The 19,565-nt window shown below is 39.3% G+C and overlaps 1 protein-coding gene across 1 annotated transcript; it reads right to left on the bottom strand.

Moving 5' to 3' along the window:
* Positions 1–8,574: 8,574 nt before the first annotated feature.
* LOC120782148 lies at positions 8,575–17,644 on the bottom strand. Its single transcript, XM_040114286.1, has 2 exons — positions 17,423–17,644; positions 8,575–9,538 (listed from the first exon to the last, which is right to left on the bottom strand). The coding sequence occupies exon 2, from the start codon at positions 9,528–9,530 to the stop codon at positions 8,919–8,921; it is 612 nt and encodes a 203-aa protein (XP_039970220.1). The 5' UTR covers positions 9,531–9,538; positions 17,423–17,644; the 3' UTR covers positions 8,575–8,918.
* Between the last annotated feature and the right edge of the window lie 1,921 nt (positions 17,645–19,565).

Genomic DNA, 19,565 nt, shown 5'->3' with positions numbered 1-19,565 from the left:
TTTCGATTAATCTTGTTTTAGATATAAATCTGTCGCTTGACGCAACACCGGCCACCTTGACAGGACTGTGATTCCTTCAACCCAATAGAAGCAAGCAAGCCAGTTTGTGGATCGGACGCTTAATTGTGCCTGTCTTGGTCGCTACGTCTGCGACTCACATCTCGCCGTCTTGCCCTTCGACAGGTTGCAACGACGCGCCCTAGTACCCAATGCTGCGGTGGCACGTTGTCCTCGTGGACGAGAACGAGGTCGTTGAGCTGAATGTTGCGTTTGGGGTGCAGCCACTTGTTGCGTTCCTAAAAGGCCCGTCAGGTATACTTTGGACCACTGTCGTTAGAACTGTTGCTTGAGACAGCAAACAAGTTGCCATCTCGCAACAACGAACTGGGTCCACTGGCACCTTCTCTGGAGGTAATGCACGCAGGGGAGTATCCCTATCAGTAGATGCCCCGGTGTTAACTCCTCGCCGTCGTTGGGGTCTAGACTCAAGGGTACAAGGGGACGAAAGTTGAGGATGGCCTCCACTTCGGCTAACAGTGTTGCTAGCTCCTCTGGTGTGAGTAGCGCGCTGCTGGATTACGCGAACGATATGGTGTTTGGCGGACTTTACCGCGGCGCCGACGAAATTAGTGGCGTTGTCGCTGAATATCTTCGTCGGCATTCCTCGACGTCCAATGAACCTTTTTAGGGCGGGAATAAATGAATTAGAAGATAAGTCCGAAAACTAATTCTAAATGTACCGTTTTAGAAGTAAAACAAATGAAAACTGCAATATAAATATGTTTTACGGGTGGTCGACCGCGAATTTTAGAGATGTGTATATCGGACCATTAAAACCTACGCCACATATAAGAAAGGGCCGTAGTGTCGAAGTCTTTCGACTGGCAATCTCCCATTATTTGGTTTCGGCAACTTCGGCTAATGAAAACAATGTATACAGTTTACGGTTCTACTGCTGCAAGCTTCTCCGGGCAGTAATTAGCCAAATGCCTTCGCAGAAGGCGCAACCAACGTGGTGATTACGAATGTGCAGGAACCGTAAATACATGCTATAATGAAGTGCGAACTTTTATTTAGTAAAAGCGGAAATTTGGCATCGTATGGGAGGTACATTTAATAGGCGACCTCCTACTCAGATTAATTTGGAACAACAGCGACATATCCGAGAACTCATGCAAAACTTTATGCAATTTTTGAATAACATCCGAAAATTCTGAATGTTGGACCACCTGTGCAGTTTTAGAAAAACTCAAGTTTAGCTCTTCTGAAGTCAGATCCTGTCCTATAGAGAATTTTGGTGGTCGCCTGATCCATCGTAATATGTATACGACCACACGAAGCAATTCTTATGAGAAGAAAATTTTTCAATAAGGTCCAATATTGAATTTTTCTCAGCAGTCGAAATTAATGTAAATGTATTTTTCTTCTTCTCTATTGCTTCGTCTTCTGGTGAGAGCTGGAAGTGGTTATTAATTGGCCATAATGCAGGGTCTTCTAGAAGCAACTGTGGACCGCCAAACCATATCGAATTATTCAACTCGTCCACGTTGCAACCCCGAGACACTTAATCTGCAGGATTTTGTTTCGTTGGTACATGTCGCCAATGTACTTTGTCAGTCAACTTTTGGATTTTGGACACTCTGTTTGCGACAAAGGTTTGTAGTGAGGATGAATGTGTTTTAATCCAATGCAAAACTGCTTCAGAGTCTATCCAAAATATAATTTTGTCGAAATGTCAATTCAACATAGGCACTACTCTTGACCATAATTTCAAAAGAAGATGTGCTGCCGAGAGCTCAAGACGCGGAAGAGATTTGGTCTTCAGCGGAGCCACTTTAGACTTTGCAGCAAGCAGCCTACCGATTTAGTTCCACTAGCAGATTCGCTTCATATGTATATGCAGCATCCGTACGCCCTTATTGAGGCGTCGGAGAAGCAATGCATTTGGCAGATGGCACTCAACTCAACGTTTACGTAACGAGGAATGCTGCACCGGTGAGAACTGCATTAGGTTGGTTCTCAAAAGTTCTGCCAGCTAGTGTCAAGGCGCAATGGAATCGACTCATCCCAATCTAGTTTTTGGACCCAAAGCTCTTACAATAAGATTTTTTCTTTGGTTACGAGAGCGGCTAGTAATCCAAGAGGATCAAAAAGGCGAGCATAAACTGATAGTATGTTTCGTTTAGTGGCTCGTAGATCATTAAAATTGTCATCTAAAAAAAAGCGAAACAAATCCTCTTCGGCAATCAATGGATTCCTAAAGTTTTAGGGGTGGAATTTTTGTCATTGAAACTTAATGACTTTTCGAGTGCAATTACTGTCGAAAAATTTGGGTGGATCGAAAATCATTTCGTTAAGGTGAATCCTGCCGAGTTTAATATTTTAATTACCTCACTTCTCAAAAAAGATCTAGAGACTCAAAATTTTCGGACCCTGCTAATAAATCATCAACATAAAAGTCTCTTTTGATAGCCAGTGAACCGAGTGGATATTTCATTGTATTGGCATCACTGAGCATTTGCAAACACCGCCCTTGCGAGGAAATGGTGCAGGCGCAGTGCCGTATGTTACAGGGTTAAGACGAAAATTTGAATTTGCTCAGAAGGATGTTGACAATTTCTGTCTTCTTCATGCATAATTATTTGACGGTACATTTTAGTAATGTCCGCTGTTAGTGCATACTTGTGTAAGCGAAAACGAAGATGAGTTGAGTATAACTCTTCTTGGATGGTTGGACCTACCATCAAAAGTTCATTCAACGCTATTTGTAATTTGGTTGTTGTGCTCTCGGGCCTTAAAACGCATTGATGCGGAATGAAGTAGTGTGGCTTACTCGGGATCTTATTGTTCGTTGGGCTCAGGTGACCCAATGCTCTATATTCATTTATAAAGTCCACATACATTTTGCGAAGTTCTGGATTTTTTAATGTCTTTCTCTCCAGGGCCTGAAACCGCCGAACTGTGGTTTCATAGGAGTGACCGAGTAGCTTTCGGTCAGCTTTAAAAGGCATTCTTACTTGAACCCGTCCTGAAGGCAATAATTGAGTTGTATTTACAAAAAATTTTTGACACTCTTGTTGCTCTGGTGGAAGTTTGATGTCATTTGATTCTGATGGTAATTCTTCTAGAGCCCAAAATTTTTGGATTACTGAATCTTTTGACGTTAAGTCTTCTTCAGCGTGGCATAATGTGCTATGAGATTGGGATGTGAACTTAAATTGCTGACGTATTTGCCAGATGTAACTCACTTTAAAAGAGTTTTCTGTAATGTTGGTTGGTTAGGACCATTTATAATTTGGCCATCTGCTAAAAGATCAAAAAATGTTTCTGCACCCAATAAGATGTGAACTGTTTTACATTTGTGGAATTCTGGATCCACCAAATTAATATTGTGCGTAATTTTCCAACCATTAACATTGATATTATGGTCTGGATGATTAGCTGAAATACTTGGCATTATCCAGAATTCCGCCGAAAATTCGTAATTATTTACCCGCCACTTAACAAACGCGTTTAGTTTTGCCCCCACTTTCGTATTGGAATTGCCGATTCCTATTAAGTTCAATGTTTTGTATTGTCGTCGGATCCGCAACTTCTGTGCCTAGTCCTCCGTCGTGAAATTGACGGTTGGTTGCGGATGAGGTGCAGCGGGGAAGAAAACCGGATACTTGTGCAATAATGTGATCGATTGCACACACGACCTCGATCCGCTCTGCACTTAGAGACAGTGTGTCCCTTTATGCAAACAATTTATGCATAAGGGCACCGATTTCACGAACTCGAATCTCTGCTGCACCGGAAGCGCCTTGAAAGTGGGGCAGGCAGTCAAATAGTGGTCCTTGGATTTGCACTGCTGAAAAAGAGGCTGCCTCGTATTTGCTGCAACTAGCGCCGATTTGGATCTGTCCATGTGTTGTTGTTTCTCATAACTCGTACTGATCAAACATTTATTATCATAAACATTTTTGAGACTTGCCAACGCTTTCGGGTAATTTTCATCCGACATCTGAAACGCTTTGACTGTTCCCAAAGCCTCTCTAGATAAACAATTTACCAAATGGTTAAATTTTTCAATATCTGGGATATTTGTATCATTATGAACCAAGCTCTCAAATAAACTCATTAAATTTTTAAACTCTGAATATTCTCCTTTGAATTTCGGCAAATTCTTTTTAGGGAGACTTGAGCTGTGAGAAGCTACGAAAGAGGTTTCGGCTATTGCAGTTGCTAAAATTGACTTTATTATGGACTTCGTTTCAACGATTATGTCCTCTAACTCCCCTCGGGCCATGTCGTCTTCATCAATTTCTTCAATCTTTGATTGGCACTTCATTAATTTTTCACTATGTGAATTTAATATATCGAGACGACATTCCAATTCGATTGGATCTAAAGACATCGTCTTTTCGAGAAGACCCGTTTTAATGCGCAAAATACTACTTTTCGCAACCGTTCTTTGACGTCTTAACGATTTTAAGTCCGTCAACTCCTTACTTGGAGACAGGTTTGCGACAGGCTTTGGCATGCTCATTTTGCTTGTTTAAATGACTAAATGTTGGTAACAGATATATTTTGAAATGAAGAATTTTTACCTTTATTTCAAAATAAAGGGCTACCGCAAAATCCCAAAATCCCTTATTCACCTTGAATTCGTATATGTACGTATGCATATGTACTAATATATAAATATATGTACATATGTATGTACACTCTAAACACAATACAATATAATAAATCAATATAATATAAAAGTGAAAAAGGAGAGCCAAAACTGAAGGTATACTTGTTTTGTTGTAGTTTGCGTTTTTTTTTTTTGCACTGCTATCAGTAATTCGCACTCGTTACCTGTTGCGTCGGCTGTTTGCCGGCGCTTACGTCCCTTTGGCGCAGGATGCAGCGGCAGCTCATTCCCACGACGGCAGCGGCAGCAGCGGCTTAATGGCAGCATGGGCTTGATGGCAACAGCGACTTGATGGCAGCAGCGGCTTGATGGCAGCAGCGGTTTGAGAGCAGCAGCGACTTGATGGCAGCGGCAGAGTGATGGCAGCAGTGGTTTGAGAGCAGCAGCGGAGTGATGTTGTAAAAAAACTGGACACTTAGCGGATGTTCTTGCGGAGTTTTGTAGCTGCACTGGAAGCGGTAACTTTTAGTGGTACGGCACAAAAAGCGGTAGATATTAGCGACACTTCACGGTTAAATCTCAATTTGGAAATATTTCAAACACTTTGGTGCTGTTATCATAAAACTCACTGTACTTGCAGTTTCTTTACAACGTACATGCATGCATATATTTATATGTATATGTGACCTGGTCACGAAAAGGAAAAAGGGAGCTAACGTGCGAAAACTAGTTTTCTGGGAAACGGCTGTTAAAAATGAAAAAAAAAGCATCTCATCTTCCATCCGAAAGTGAAAATTGATTTTTTGACACCTAAGCCCCCTTTCCGTAGACCAGGTCACATATGTCTTTATATAAATTATTGCCGGTTAAATAGAAACTGCTAAAAAATTTGCATTTTTGGTCAAGATGACCTTATTGTTAATTGTTCTGCTAAGACTAAATTACAATTTCAATTATCAATTATTTATAACTTAAAAATTACTTATGCTAACACTACTGATTTATTTATTTGTATCTCGTTATACTGCGCGTGCCGGATGTTGATTGGTATATTGTTTATCCAGCATTATTCTGTTTATCGCAGTTAACTTTAATGTTGATAACTCCTCCGCCGTCAAAAACGAATGTCCTCGTTTGTTTAAACTATTAGGGTTATTGGCACTTTTGACGTGGGAGTTTCAGATGTGTCTTTTATTATTAGCCACATTCACGTTTACATTGTAGCTCGATGGTTCTATTAGTTTTATGATTAATGCAGTGCCTATTGTTGCTAGAATGATCAGGCAAATAACTACTAATGAAAATTTGTTATTAGAGCTGCTGTGTGGGTTGTCTGCAGTGTTTGTAAATGATTGGTGTTATTTATGTGGAGTTCCTTCATCATCTCAAGGCTGAGATTTCTGCCTCTTTGTTCGAAGGGATATTTGACTGTAGGATTGCGGGTAATGATTTGCTAGTTAGTATTTCATTAAAGGAGTGTTTTTGGTTGTCGATTAAAACTGTGGAATTACGATATTGAACGGCGTATGATCCCACAAGATTTATTTTTTGATTATCGATCTCAATTGTGCCATTATACTGGTTTAGTAATATGAGGGGAGATGATGTTTTCGAAGGATGTGCTGGTTATTTATTTGAGTGCATTCTGCTGGTTCGCTTGATAAAATAATACGAATTGACGATTCCGGCTTTGGCCCAATGAATCGCATAATCAATATAATAATTTCTTCTTTACAATCTTTTAATTTATATTTTAATTCTATAGCAAAATTGCGTTGAACATCTTCATTAGATTGTACCGTTTTTAAAATCTTATTCGATACTCTCGTAAAATTGTTTATCCTATCAAAAATTATTTTATTTATTACTACTTGATTATTGTTATTGTTTATTATATTATTTATTTGATTATCTAAAATTACTAAGTCGTCTTGATCGGGATTTCCCGCGATCCATTTCCAGACTTTTCCTATTGTTTCTAAAGATTTTTAAATCTTTTGGGTCGGAGTCTATTTAGGTAAGTTTGAGTAAGGGTTAATTCATTTATCCAGATGGGTAGAAAGGGATTTTCTGATGTTATCTTGGTTTTAATAGTGTTGTCCATTTCGTCGAGTGTCATTTGAAATGCGTCTAGGTCTACTTTATGTATTATTTAGTAGGTTCCTGTTTGTATTCTTACCAATCCTGTATCAAATGTTGCTAATTGTGAATTTGTGTAGTCTATTATTTTAAAATCTGCGTACACTAGGTGCACAAAAACCTGCAAAGTAAAAAGAAAAAAAATTTACTATTGTCTGTTGTTGCTTTTATGTACCGTCCGTCCTTTTTCAGTGATTACTACACCGGATTTGTCTTCCTTGACCCTATTCGTTTGTTTATTCTCACATAAATTACATCTCCAGGAGTATATATTTTCATAGGTTTCCGTGTTTTATTACGGTTTTCCAAATGATTTGCCTGTCTTCTCCGAAGGGTTTCTATATTTTCCTGTCGTGCATTTTCATACTGCTCTGGGTCTACTGTAACACGTCTGCCAAAAAATGTCTCTATAAGTTGTTTCCCTGTTGCGGAATGTATGGGGTAGTTATATTCATATGTGCATCGGTCTAAGAGTTCTTGGAATGAGCGGTGTGTGCGTTTGAAGGCAGTGCATAATTTCAGACAGGGTAGAGTGAAATCTTTCTACTTGTCCGTTAACTGTGCTTGTGTATGGGGGAGTTTTAAAAGTTTTAATACCGAGTTGGTCTACGGCCATAAATTGTATGGAAGCTGAATTTAAAGATTTCTCGTTGTCGATAACTATTGTTTTGGGTATACCAAAAGCGAAAAGTATTTGTCGTTAAGGTTCTCTGATATCTTCTATTAATTTTGACTCTATTATTTTAACTTGAGCATATTTGGAGAATTTATCTACTGCTGTTAGAACAAATTTTTTTTCCGTACTGTAAATATCTATATGCACAATTTCTCCAGGGTATTGAGGTATTGGGGTTTCTAATAGTTACGGTTTATTAGGGTTGCGATTATACTTGTTTTCCTTGCAGACTCTACACTGTTTAATTATATTTTCTATTTTTGCTTTCATCTTTGGAAAGTAACATCTTTGTATTGGTTATTTTTTATTTTCGTCTCTATTCTCGTCCTTCTGTTTGGGTGTAACGAATTTTTTAATTACTAAAGTGAAGTGGGTAAATTTCTTGGATTTTCCCTATTATTCCATCAGAGGTAAATATACCATTTATCACTGAGGGGTTAAGGTATCGTTTCAATAGTGAATTTAAATTCTCTGTTGAAAAGTTGGGTTTGGTTATTATATGTCTATGGTAGGTCGGGAATGGTATTTAAACTGGTAGCTGTCTTCGTCTGCTAACGAGATACAAATTTGGTTTTTGAATGCATTTATGGATTGATTAGATTGTGTGATGAGCTTTCGTCGTCGGAATGTGTGTGGTAGCAACTGATAGGAGTTTACTTCAAAAGGCCTGGATAATGTATCTGCAACTACATTGGCTTTTCCCCAGGTTTGTATTTAAATTCATAGTTGTATTCTTCGAGTATGGCTTTCCATCGCTTTTAGTTTGGAGTTATTATTTTTATTACTGAGAGCGTATGTAAGTGGTTGGTGGTCTGTATGTATTCCAACTTTTTGCTGTACCGTATAGATAGTTTCTAAATGAGCTCAGTGCCCATATAATGGTAAGCATTTCTTTTCGTTGACTGCGTAATTTTCTTTCTTGGCTTTGTTCAATGTTCTTGATATAAAGTTTATTGGTTTGCCATTTTGCTCTAAAACGGCGCTTCATGGCAAACTGTTTAGAAGCAGCAGTGTCCAATTCACCTTTTATCCTTTAGCACACTTACCACTTTCACTTTCACTTTTAAATAAAACCACTCGGTTAAGGGATAAAAGTAATCAGTTTTTTAATTTTATAATATCCGGATCAACTCTTAGAACCAGATTGCCGGAATAAGGTGCAATTAACAAGCAAACGTTAATGTTAATTATTTAATTATTGAAGTGTTAGAGAAATGTGCGGATGAGCGAAAAAGCGCGAGGTCAAGCGGCGATGCGTAAGCTCCGTGTGTAGGTCAAAACGAGACTGAAGAAGACCTTTTTGTTGATCCCCCTTTTCACCAGTGTGGTATGTGTTTGCGTGTGTGGATGTCCTCTCGCGTGTGGGTGGTGTTGATGTGTGGGTCGTGTGGAATGTAGCTTCGGTGTGTGTGGTGTATTGATGGTGGCATTAGGGGGGGCGGCTTATCTCATTTAGCCATCCCGGCCCCCCTAGGCGAATATTCAGCCTAGCAATCTCTGCAACTGCTGGAGGGTTGCCACCACGTTGCTGAGTCCAGTAGCGGGGCGATGCTGTGGTGCTTTTGGACGACGCCTGGTTGGTGCAACGTGGTGCGAACGCCATTGGTGGGGCGCAGGCCGGGCTGCAGTAGCTCGGCGTGTTACCGTCCGGTCTCCTCGCGTTGATCTACCCGTGCTTGGGGCAGCTGGCCGACCTGCATCGCGTCGTGGGGTCCTGTGCAGCAGCGTATGATGTGGTCTGCCACACGTGTGGCATAGATCGGCAGAAGCACACTCCTGCGTCCCATGCGTGTGCGACAGGCAGTTGAGGCAGTGCTCATGTGCCTGTGCCACACGCTGTCGTTGTGTCGGCGTTAGCTCCTTAAAGAGCCCACAATGTTGCAATCGATGTTTGCGGCGACATAGCGGGCATCGGATGCGTCGCAGCTCGACTTGAGCGGATGGCGTTGATGGGGCTGCTCGTGAGCCACTACCAGAAGCGGCAGTCGATACAGTCGCATTGGTTGGGCGAAGTGGAGGCGTAGGCCCAGTACGTGCCCCGTTGGTTGCCGACCGAACAGCTGGTGTTGGGATTGTAGGCATGTCCACATCCATCCTGATCTCTGTAAGAAACTGTATTTGAATATACATGGTAGTATATAAATAGAATGTGTGATTGTGCCACGTTATGTGGCATGACTGGGTCGTCGTATTGACAGACCATTTTTTTGTAATTTTTATTGTTATTGTTAACGGTTGGTTGCGGGTTGCGATTTTATTGATTTATTTTCATTTGTGTTACGGCATTATGTTCGGATTGTTTAGTGTCGGATTTTCGTTATTATCCGCGGTTGGTAGAAAGCATAATTTAACCAGCGGTCTGGTGAGTATTCCGCTTTGAGTACGGAGGTCAACGACCCGGATGTGGCCGTCTGAGCCATAATGGAGCTTTTCTATACGGCCAAGTCGCCACTCAGTAGGTGGAAGACAATCGTCGTTAATAAGTACACAATCTCCAAGCTTTGGGGCATTTTCTGATGTTTTCCATCGATACCTCTTGTGGAGGTCCTTTAAATAGTCTTCTTTCCATCTGCGACTGAAATTATGATGGAGAATTTTAATTCTTTCCCATCGATTTAATAAGGATAGCGACTCCACGCCTGGCTCAGGTGTGGCCAGAATGGGTGCTCCTTTGAGAAAGTGCCCTGGTGTTAGGGCTGTGAGATCTGAGGGATCTTGCGAGAGCGTTGTTAGTGGCCGTGAATTGAGAACGGCTTCAATGCGAATTAATAGAGTTGTAAATTCTTCGTAATTAAATTTATAGTTTCCAGCTACCTTTTTTAAGTGGGATTTGAAGCTTTTTACAGCTGATTCCCATAAACCACCCATATGAGGGGCTCTTGGGGGGATGAATTGCCAATTAATGCCTTGGGGGGCGTACTTTTGGACAATCTCAGGGGAGACTTGTTTAATAAAGTCCACAAACTGTTTTTCTGTGGCTCTTTGAGCTCCGATAAAGGTTTTTCCATTGTCGCTCATAAGTTTGGACGGAAAACCGCGTCGTCCGACGAAGCGAGCAAATGCCGCGAGAAAAGCCTCTTTTGTCAGATTAGTACATAGCTCGAGGTGCACTGCTTTTGTCGTAAAACAGACAAAAACAGCCACGTAGCCTTTCATTAGGGTAGGAGATCTTAGCATGGACGCCTTTATCTGAAAAGGCCCAGCAAAATCAACACCTGTGATAGTGAAAGGCAGAGCGAAGTTGCAGCGTTCCGGTGGAAGTGCTGCCATAATCTGCGTCCTCATCTTCTGTTTATGCATAGTGCAGATCTTGCACATGAAAATGCACTTTTTTATTTGAGGCTTAAGCCGGGGAATATAGAACTCCTGGCGGATTATATATTGCATTAGGCGGTGTTCCGCGTGCAACATTAGTGTATGTACATACTTGAGTAGCAATGTTGCAAGTCGAGACTTCTCTGGTATTATTAGAGGATGGCGTTCGTTATATGTCAGGCTTGAGTTAGCAAGCCGACCATTAGCACGAAGCAGACCTTTCTTATCCAGAAATGGATTTAGTACTAAGAGTGAGCTCTTTTTGTTAGTCGGCTTCGATTCTCTTAGTAGTGAAATCTCGCAGCTGAAGTGGCGCGACTGAGTATAAGTGATAAGAGCGACCTTTGCCTTTTCTAGGTCTAGGTGCGTCAATGTATCGCCTTGGGGATATATTGTGCGTATTCCCTTAATTCTAAGTTTGAGTCGCTCTATGAAGTTGAGCACGTAAGCGATTACCCTGAGGGCTCGAGGGTATGATGAAAATCGCTCAAGGATGTCAGTATCATCCGACGTCGTGTGAAAGGAGTCGATTTTTCGACTTTCGGGGGCAATTATATTGCGTATGGGCGATCGTGGCCAAGAATCGGGGGATTCTATTAACCATCGAGGGCCATTCCACCAAAGAGTAGTGGTTGCAAGGTGCAGAGGCTTGCACCCCCTTGTACCTAGGTCAGCAGGATTGTCAGCACTGGCCACGTGTCGCCAAGTGGCTGATCCCACTAGGTCAAGAATTTGAGACGTTCGATTGGAAATGTACGTCTTCCATGCATGTGGAGGTTTTTCTAACCAGGCTAATACAATTTCGGAATCAGACCAGAGATACAATTTATATTTGGTCATATTTAGATGCGTTTGCACCATGGATACTAGTTTGGCTAGTAGTAGCGCACCACATAGTTCCAGTCGTGGCAGACTTATTGTTTTTAGCGGAGCCACCTTTGCTTTGGCTACCAGTAGGTGACTGGTGGTCGCTGTGTCAGATTGTGTGCGCACATAGATGGCGGCACAATATGCCTTTTCAGAGGCATCACAGAAGCCATGTAGTTCGACTTTGTGCTCTGGGGCATAATTTATCCATCGTGGGATTTGGATCTGTGAGATATCATTCAGATTACCCGCGAACTGGGACCACTTTTCTAAACGAAGTGATTTCACTTGTTCATCCCAGTCAGTTCCGTCTAGCCACAATTCTTGTATTAGAATTTTTGCTTGTATTATTATTGGCGAAAGTCATCCTGCGGGGTCGAAAAGTTTTGCCACCGAGGATAAAATTTGCCTCTTTGTAATAGCTGATAGTGCGGATATTGACCCATTAGTGTATGAAAACTGGTCAGATATCGCATTCCATTGTATCCCCAAAGTTTTTGTTGTGCTTTCCTTTTCGAATTTAAGGAAATTAGTGTCTAAAAGATTTTCTTCAGGTATGTCTTTTAAAATATTAGGGTGGTTCGCCGTTATCTTTTTCAACGGAAACCCTGCTGTATTGAGCGCTTGCGTCACTTGTGCTAGTGACTCGTATGCCTGTGGAAGATTGTGGCTTCCAGACAGAATATCGTCTACATACGTTTGTGTCTTCAACACTTGTGTTGCCAGAGGAAACTCTGACTTTGTGTCTTCTGCCAGTTCGTGGAGTGTACGAATGGCGAGGTATGGGGCACACTTTACGCCAAAGGTAACTGTTTTTAATTTAAAGTCGCGTAGTGGACTATTGGGAGATTTTCGGAAAATAATTCGCTGAAAATCTTGATCATCATCATGTACGACTATTTGTCGATACATTTTCTCAACATCCCCATTGAAAACGTATTTGTATATACGCCAATTTAGTATGAGGAGCATTAAATCTGGCTGAAGCGTGGGTCCTGTAAATAAAATGTCATTTTGGGAATTCCCCGAACTTGATGATTTTGATGCATTAAAGACAACTCTTACCTTTGTGGTTTTTTTGTCGGGCTTTATTATTGCATGATGTGGCAGGTAAAAGGAATTGTATTTACTTTTTATAATTTTTTCGCCAGGGCTGACTTCCTCCATGTGATTTAAATGGAGGTAGTCTTCTAAAACCCTATCGTATTCTGGTTTTAGCTCGCCTTTTTTAAGTAAGTTTTTTTCCATACTTAAAAACTGTTGGATAGCAGAGGTACGAGAATGCGAGTGTGTGGGGAAATTCTGGCTTTAGTGGTAGTCGTACGACGTACCGGCCATTATCTAATCGAGTAGTTGTGGATTTGTAAAAATCCTCACAATATCGATCTTCTGGGGTTTGGTTGATATGGGGGAAGTTCTTCTAACTCCCAAAATTTCTTCAGTTGAGTATTGAGGTACTCGTTTGAGATTTCCTCAACTTGAGTTGTCATTGTTGTGACTGGTTCCGCAACTAGTCCGCTTAGGACCCATCCGAAAATGGTATTTTTGCGCCAGAAGTGTTTTTGTAATTTTCTCAACACCTTCGAGAATAATTTGAGGTATGAGATCGCTGCCTAATAGAATATCTATTTGAGCGGGAGTGTTGCAGTTGGGGTCTGCTAACTTAAGGTGTGAAACCTTTTGCCAATGCTTGCTATTTATATGATAGCTTGGAAGCATGTTTGTTAGTTGCGGTAAGACAATAGCTTCTGCTTGAATGCGCTTATCCGCTTGGGGGGAAATAAGGGTAATGGGACAGATTTTGTTTGAGTTTTGTACTACTCTTCCGCCCATTCCCGTAATTTCAAAATGAGATAGTTTTGTTGGCAGTTGTAGCCTACTTTGTGCCCTTGACGCTATAAAAGATCGTTGAGATCCTTGGTCTATTAAGGCTCTAAGTTTAAACAGTTCTCCTCGGTGCTCGATGGAGACCACTGCTGTGGGTAATAATACACTGCTTTGGTTTTCGCTGTGTAGCGTCTGAGTTTTTAAAGCCTTTGAGCAGCATGGTGCTTCTTGGCAATTTTCTGAATTTTGTAAGTCGGGATTTGCTGTTGCAACTAATCCCGCAGCTCTTTTAACATTAGCGTTATTTTGAGCGAAGCTGGAAAAATTTGTAATGTGAAGCATTGAGTTATGTCGTTTATGGCAATAAACGCAATTAAATTTGCTTTCACAATCTTTGAGCGCATGCGCATGAGACAAACAATTGGTACAAAGTTTTTTGTTCTTACGAAATTGTTTCTTTCGTTAATGTTTAGTTTTTTAAATTTCTCGCAAGATTTCAGCCTGTGCCCTCCTTTACACAGTTCGCATGACGTATGTTTATTTTGTTCGGATGTGAACGCTTGTGTTTTGAAAAAACTACGATTTAAGTTGTTGTTGTTACTCGCTTGGGGTCTACTGAAGCTTCGATTTAGGTCGTGTTGAACGTTTTTAGTTCTGACCATTTTTTTATCTACCCTTTCTGCAATTTCGTATTGGGTAGTTAAGAAATCGTTCATTTGTTGCCACGTTGGGCACTTTCTTCGTGATGAGAGCGATTGCTCCCACAGAAGTAACGATTTTTCTGGTAATGCGGATGTGCATATATTCACCAGAATGGGGTCCCAATTGTCTGTGGGAATATTCTGTGTCGCTAGAACCGACAAGCAATTTGAAACAGTGGATTGAAGTTTTATAAATTCTTCACTTGTTTCTTTTTGAATTTTTGGTAAATTCATTAATATAGTGACTTGTTTGTCGACTAATATTCTTTCGTTTTCGTAACGAGCTTTTTAGAGCTTCCCAAGCATAATTGAAATTTTCGTCATTAAGAGCGAACTGTTTGACTAATACCCTGCTTGACCTTTTTGTTTTGTATCGGAGGTGATACAATTTTTGTGCATTAGATAATTTAGGATGGTTTATGTAAACGGCTGTGAACATGTCCCGGAAGGACGGCCATTGTTCATAACCACCATGAAAATTTCAGTGTCACAGGCGGCACCTTGAGGTGGATGCCTGAACTCGCCTCTTGGCTTTGCACTTGTGGCAGCTCTACTCTCGGTTGTGGAGTAGGTGCAATTGCTTTTATTAATCTCAATTGATCGGAGATCATAGCTCTCGTTTCCTCGTACTGGTCTAAGCAGTGTTCATATTTGGAGTATGCTGAAGATTTCAAGTTTTCAGGTAAATCTGATTCGTCAGATTCTACAATTGCGTCATATGCAGCTTGGAGACGTGTCCAGAAGTTGCTTAGATTTTCTTTTTTGATTTCTAATACCGATTCAGAATTATCTTGAATCGGTGAAGAAGAAAACCGAGTGCAGTATCGAATTAGACTGTCACTCTCAGCAATAAATTTAGTATATGAAATATCTTTCAGCTTTTTTTGCTTTGTAGCACCTTGCTTTGAGCGTGTAGCATCAGCAGGTGTACATGGGCTCTTTTCTTCTGAAATCATTTTTTGTACTTTTAAATATTGTGTTGATTTAGATTCCTTAGAATCTCCGTTCATTTAGATAATGTGATAATATTGAAATATATGTATATATGAGAAAAGAAAAATTCTCTCAGTGTACTTTTGATAACAATAAGTACGCGCGAAATCTTTAAGATAAAAAGGTTTGTTTTTTTTTTTTTTTTGTTGTATACGCAATGTATCAAATAGCGAACGCGTATTTCTTTTTACTTTTTCCCGGTGCTTATGTATTTAGCTACTAGTTTGTTCTTGTTTTTGTTTTTTATTTTATTTAATGTTTCGTACTCGTTAGCAAATACTTGCGTATACGAGCGATAATGCAAAAAGGAGAAAAAGGTTGATGACCTTTGTATATAAGTTTGCACAATATGTGCGTGTTTATGTGCATACGTAAGATGCAAAAATTTATTTTTTTGTTTTGTTTTGTTTGCAATCCTGCTTGCTTGTGCTTTAACAAGAACAAGGGGTATTGCTGGACAGGTGCCGATTTGGTCTTTGAATATAAGTAAGTGTGTGTAAATACTTGAAAATGGCAATACGTATTTAATTGCTTTTTCTCTCTACCAACTCTTAAAATTTTTTGCTTTATTTCGACCGTAAAATTTTTTTTTTTTTTTTTTAATTAGCAAATTTTAAATTTTTAGTAAATTAAAATTTCGCATTTACCGCTTTATTTTACCGGAATTTTGTAAAATTTGTGAAATTTTAATTTAGTTTTGTACTCTATGTACGTTGTATATACCGGCATAGGCAAATTGTATGCCGTATGTATGTATGTATATAATATTCGCCGTACGGATAACGCGGGAATAGAGAATCGGTGAAGTGCAGGTATGCACTTTTGGTTAATATGTAAAAAAGTTATGCTGTTTATACATACATACATGTGGGTGTATGTCGCATTAATGTTTTTCACTTTGCTTCGGAATGTAAGGTATGTACATATAAAAGTGATGACTATTGACATATATGTATGTTTGGTTTTGTTATTTTTTTTTTCTCTTTTTGAATTTCGCAATTGCCTTAGCTTATTTTTTGCGCAATCCTGCTGATACTGTTGAGTATAAGGGGTATTGCCGGAAAATGTTGTCAAGTGAATACTTGAAATTTTTTTTATTTTTTATTTGTAATGTTGTGTGTTTAGATACACAAATGTATGTAAGCATAAGTAGGCCTTTTAACAGATATGTATATGCCGGTATATATAACTATATATGTATATATATATACATATATGTCATACTATATGCCGTTCATACATATATTGAATGTACATACATACATATATAATGTACCAAACTGTTTTCGGTTTCCCGGAAATCAACCGTAAGTTCGGGCAGTTTGGTAGCAACCGTTCTATTAAAATTTACAGGATCGTATACAGTTTTAAAGAGATCAACTGTAAATATTAACATACATATATGCAAATAAGTATAAATTATTTAAAATAATAGATGGAGTTGATACACTCACTTTGTGCCGCTTCAAGGGACTCTGAGGGCTTTATATGGTTTGGAATGTGGTTGAGCTTATTTTTTGCCAATGCGTCCAAGCTGCTTCCTTGTCCGTTTCCTTTCCTGTTTGGTGTTCCTTGTTCCGGTGTTGTTAATTTCCCTTTGTTGGTTGGCCTTTTAGGTCTTTATTATTTTTACTATTATTATTATTTTTTTGTTTCACATTTATAAAAGTTTAATTTTCACAAAGACTATATTTTTTTTGAATCTTCGCGCCCGTGTGAATTTTTTGTTTTTGTTAAATAATATTTCGCGCCCGACTTTTGATATTATTATAATTTTTTTGGTTTTAAGCACTGTCTTGTATGTATGTATTTATATGTTGCTGTGTTTTTTTTGTTTTTTATAACTGCACACACAGTTAAGTTTTGTTATTATTGTAATATTTTTTTTATTTTTTGTTTTTTGGTTTTGATTTGGGAATCTCCCCACGGAACCGTTTTTTTTCCTTTTTCGAAACCGCTTGTTTTTGTTTTTTATATTATATATATGTATGTATATGTCACCTCACGGAACTCTTTTGAAAATTTTTTTTTTTTTTTGTATGTGTATATGTATGTATATGACACCTTTTATTTTATAATATTTTCTGTATATATTGTATGGGTCACCTCACTTTAATTTTTCACATGAATGTTTGTATATTGGTATGTCACTTTTTACTTATTTTGCCGCTTGAATCTTTTTTGTTTTTTTTTTTTTTCAAATAGTGCCTTTCATAGAGGCTCGAAGGACCAATGTTTAGAGCAGCAGTGTCCAATTCACCTTTTATCCTTTAGCACACTTACCACTTTCACTTTCACTTTTAAATAAAACCACTCGGTTAAGGGATAAAAGTAATCAGTTTTAATCAACTCTTAGAACCAGATTGCCGGAATAAGGTGCAATTAACAAGCAAACGTTAATGTTAATTATTTAATTATTGAAGTGTTAGAGAAATGTGCGGATGAGCGAAAAAGCGCGAGGTCAAGCGGCGATGCGTAAGCTCCGTGTGTAGGTCAAAACGAGACTGAAGAAGACCTTTTGTTGATCCCCCTTTTCACCAGTGTGGTATGTGTTTGCGTGTGTGGATGTCCTCTCGTGTGGGTGGTGTTGATGTGTGGGTCGTGTGGAATGTAGCTTCGGTGTGTGTGGTGTATTGATGGTGGCATTAGGGGGCGGCTTATCTCATTTAGCCAGATACCTATCTGCAACTGTAACTGCATTTAGCTTGCTGTAATCTATAACCATTCTAAATTAGTTTTTGCCAGACGCGTCCTCTTTTTTAGGCACTACCCATACAGGTGAGTTATACGATGATCTTGATTGCCGTATGATACCGTCGTCTAATAATTTATTTACTTGCTGGTAAGGGATAAGGGTAGGACTTGGAGTATATATGTCGGTGTGTCTGAATTTGTTCGAATTCCTGCACCTACTTTTGTTGTGTAGGTTAGTTTTTCGTCCGGTTCCGAAAATAGGTTTCGGTGCTTTTGTACCAGTTTCCTAATTGCATGTTTTTCTACTGTACTCATATGTTCGTCGCGGATATGTATTAAGTTAACGTCCTGTACACTATATTGTCTCAGACAGATTCTTTTCGTATTTACTATTACCATGTAATTTTGTTTCTGTGTATGATTGCTGAAAGTGCTTTTAAGCTATTGTTTCCTAATATGGCATGAAAAGTGGTGAGTGTTGGCAATAGGAAAAAATTTTAATTTGCAATTTTCCAAATTGAAAAAATTTAGATATGTATGGTGAGTAATTTTTTATTTTGCCGCCTACTGAGTTGGCTAGAAAAGGAGTATTGTTTGCTATTGCTTTTTCTACTAAGCTTGATTGTATGTAATTTTTATTGGATCCGGTGTCTACTAATATTTGCATTATTTCGCCGCTCTTCGTCCTGCATCTGAAATAAGGTAGCGAAGAGCTATTTAGTCTAAAAAATGTACGTCAGTGAGGTCGAGTGTTTCTTCAATTGTGTCCTTGTGATTTGGCTCATTGTATATTAGCTCATTGTAGTCGTATTGATTATTGTGGTTGTATTGGTCATTATAGTTGTATACGCTTTCATTGTATTGGTCCTCTGGTGGTTCGTTAGAATTTATGTGAAAGTTTCTTTGCATTTTTTGTGGGGGGTTATGTATCATTGAGGCGTTTGATGGTCTTTTACCGGATTCTTGGCGTTTTGGCCGATTTGCGTAATTAACGGCTCTTGTCCTTATACTCTCATCCACGTCCATCGGTTGAGGGGGTTTAGGGGGTCTAGAAGGAGCAATGTTTTGCTGTGGACTATATAGATTCTGGTTTTGTTGCCGATATTGTTGACTAAATTGATTTGGATTCCGATTTGAAAGTTGTTGGATGTTAGAGTGATTAAGGTTTAGTTGGTTGCTATAGTAGTTTTGTGGGTTGAAATATGTCAAAGTATTTGGTAGATAAGCTAGTTCAGGATAAAATTTGGATGTGGTTTGAGGATTTAATGGTTGATGCTATCTGGGTTGGGTGTATTGCTGTCGTAGCTGTTGCCGATTTATGAGTTTTTGACGAGAAGTTGATGGTGTGATAAAGGTTTGGTTATTAGCGTGAGAAGCTCTGAAGCTTTGGTTTTCTAATTTGAGACAAAGATGGAGGGCGTTGGGTAGGCTTTTTGGTTCTTTAATGCCAAGTAGCCGGGGAAGATAACCAGAAAGTCTTCTTATAAAAATCTCGAGGGCTTTAGCGCGGTAATTCTCCGTTAACAAGTGATCTGCCTCTTCTCATATCTCCATACATCCTATCTTGTTCAAAAGTAAAGATAAGTGTCCATATACCTTTTGGTAAAATTCGTCATTCGTCCTTGTATGAGACATGTCATTTGGTACTCTATTTATCATATTCGCCAATTCTGGTGGAATTGTGTGGGATTAGGGTCCTGACGGTGCTGTTGATGCAGCAGGAGGATTAATC

Source organism: Bactrocera tryoni, unplaced genomic scaffold, assembly GCF_016617805.1.
Source record: "Bactrocera tryoni isolate S06 unplaced genomic scaffold, CSIRO_BtryS06_freeze2 scaffold_963, whole genome shotgun sequence".
NCBI lineage: Eukaryota > Metazoa > Arthropoda > Insecta > Diptera > Tephritidae > Bactrocera > Bactrocera tryoni.
The sequence above is the reverse complement of the archived record's forward strand: the minus strand, read 5'-3'. Positions and strand labels throughout refer to the sequence as shown.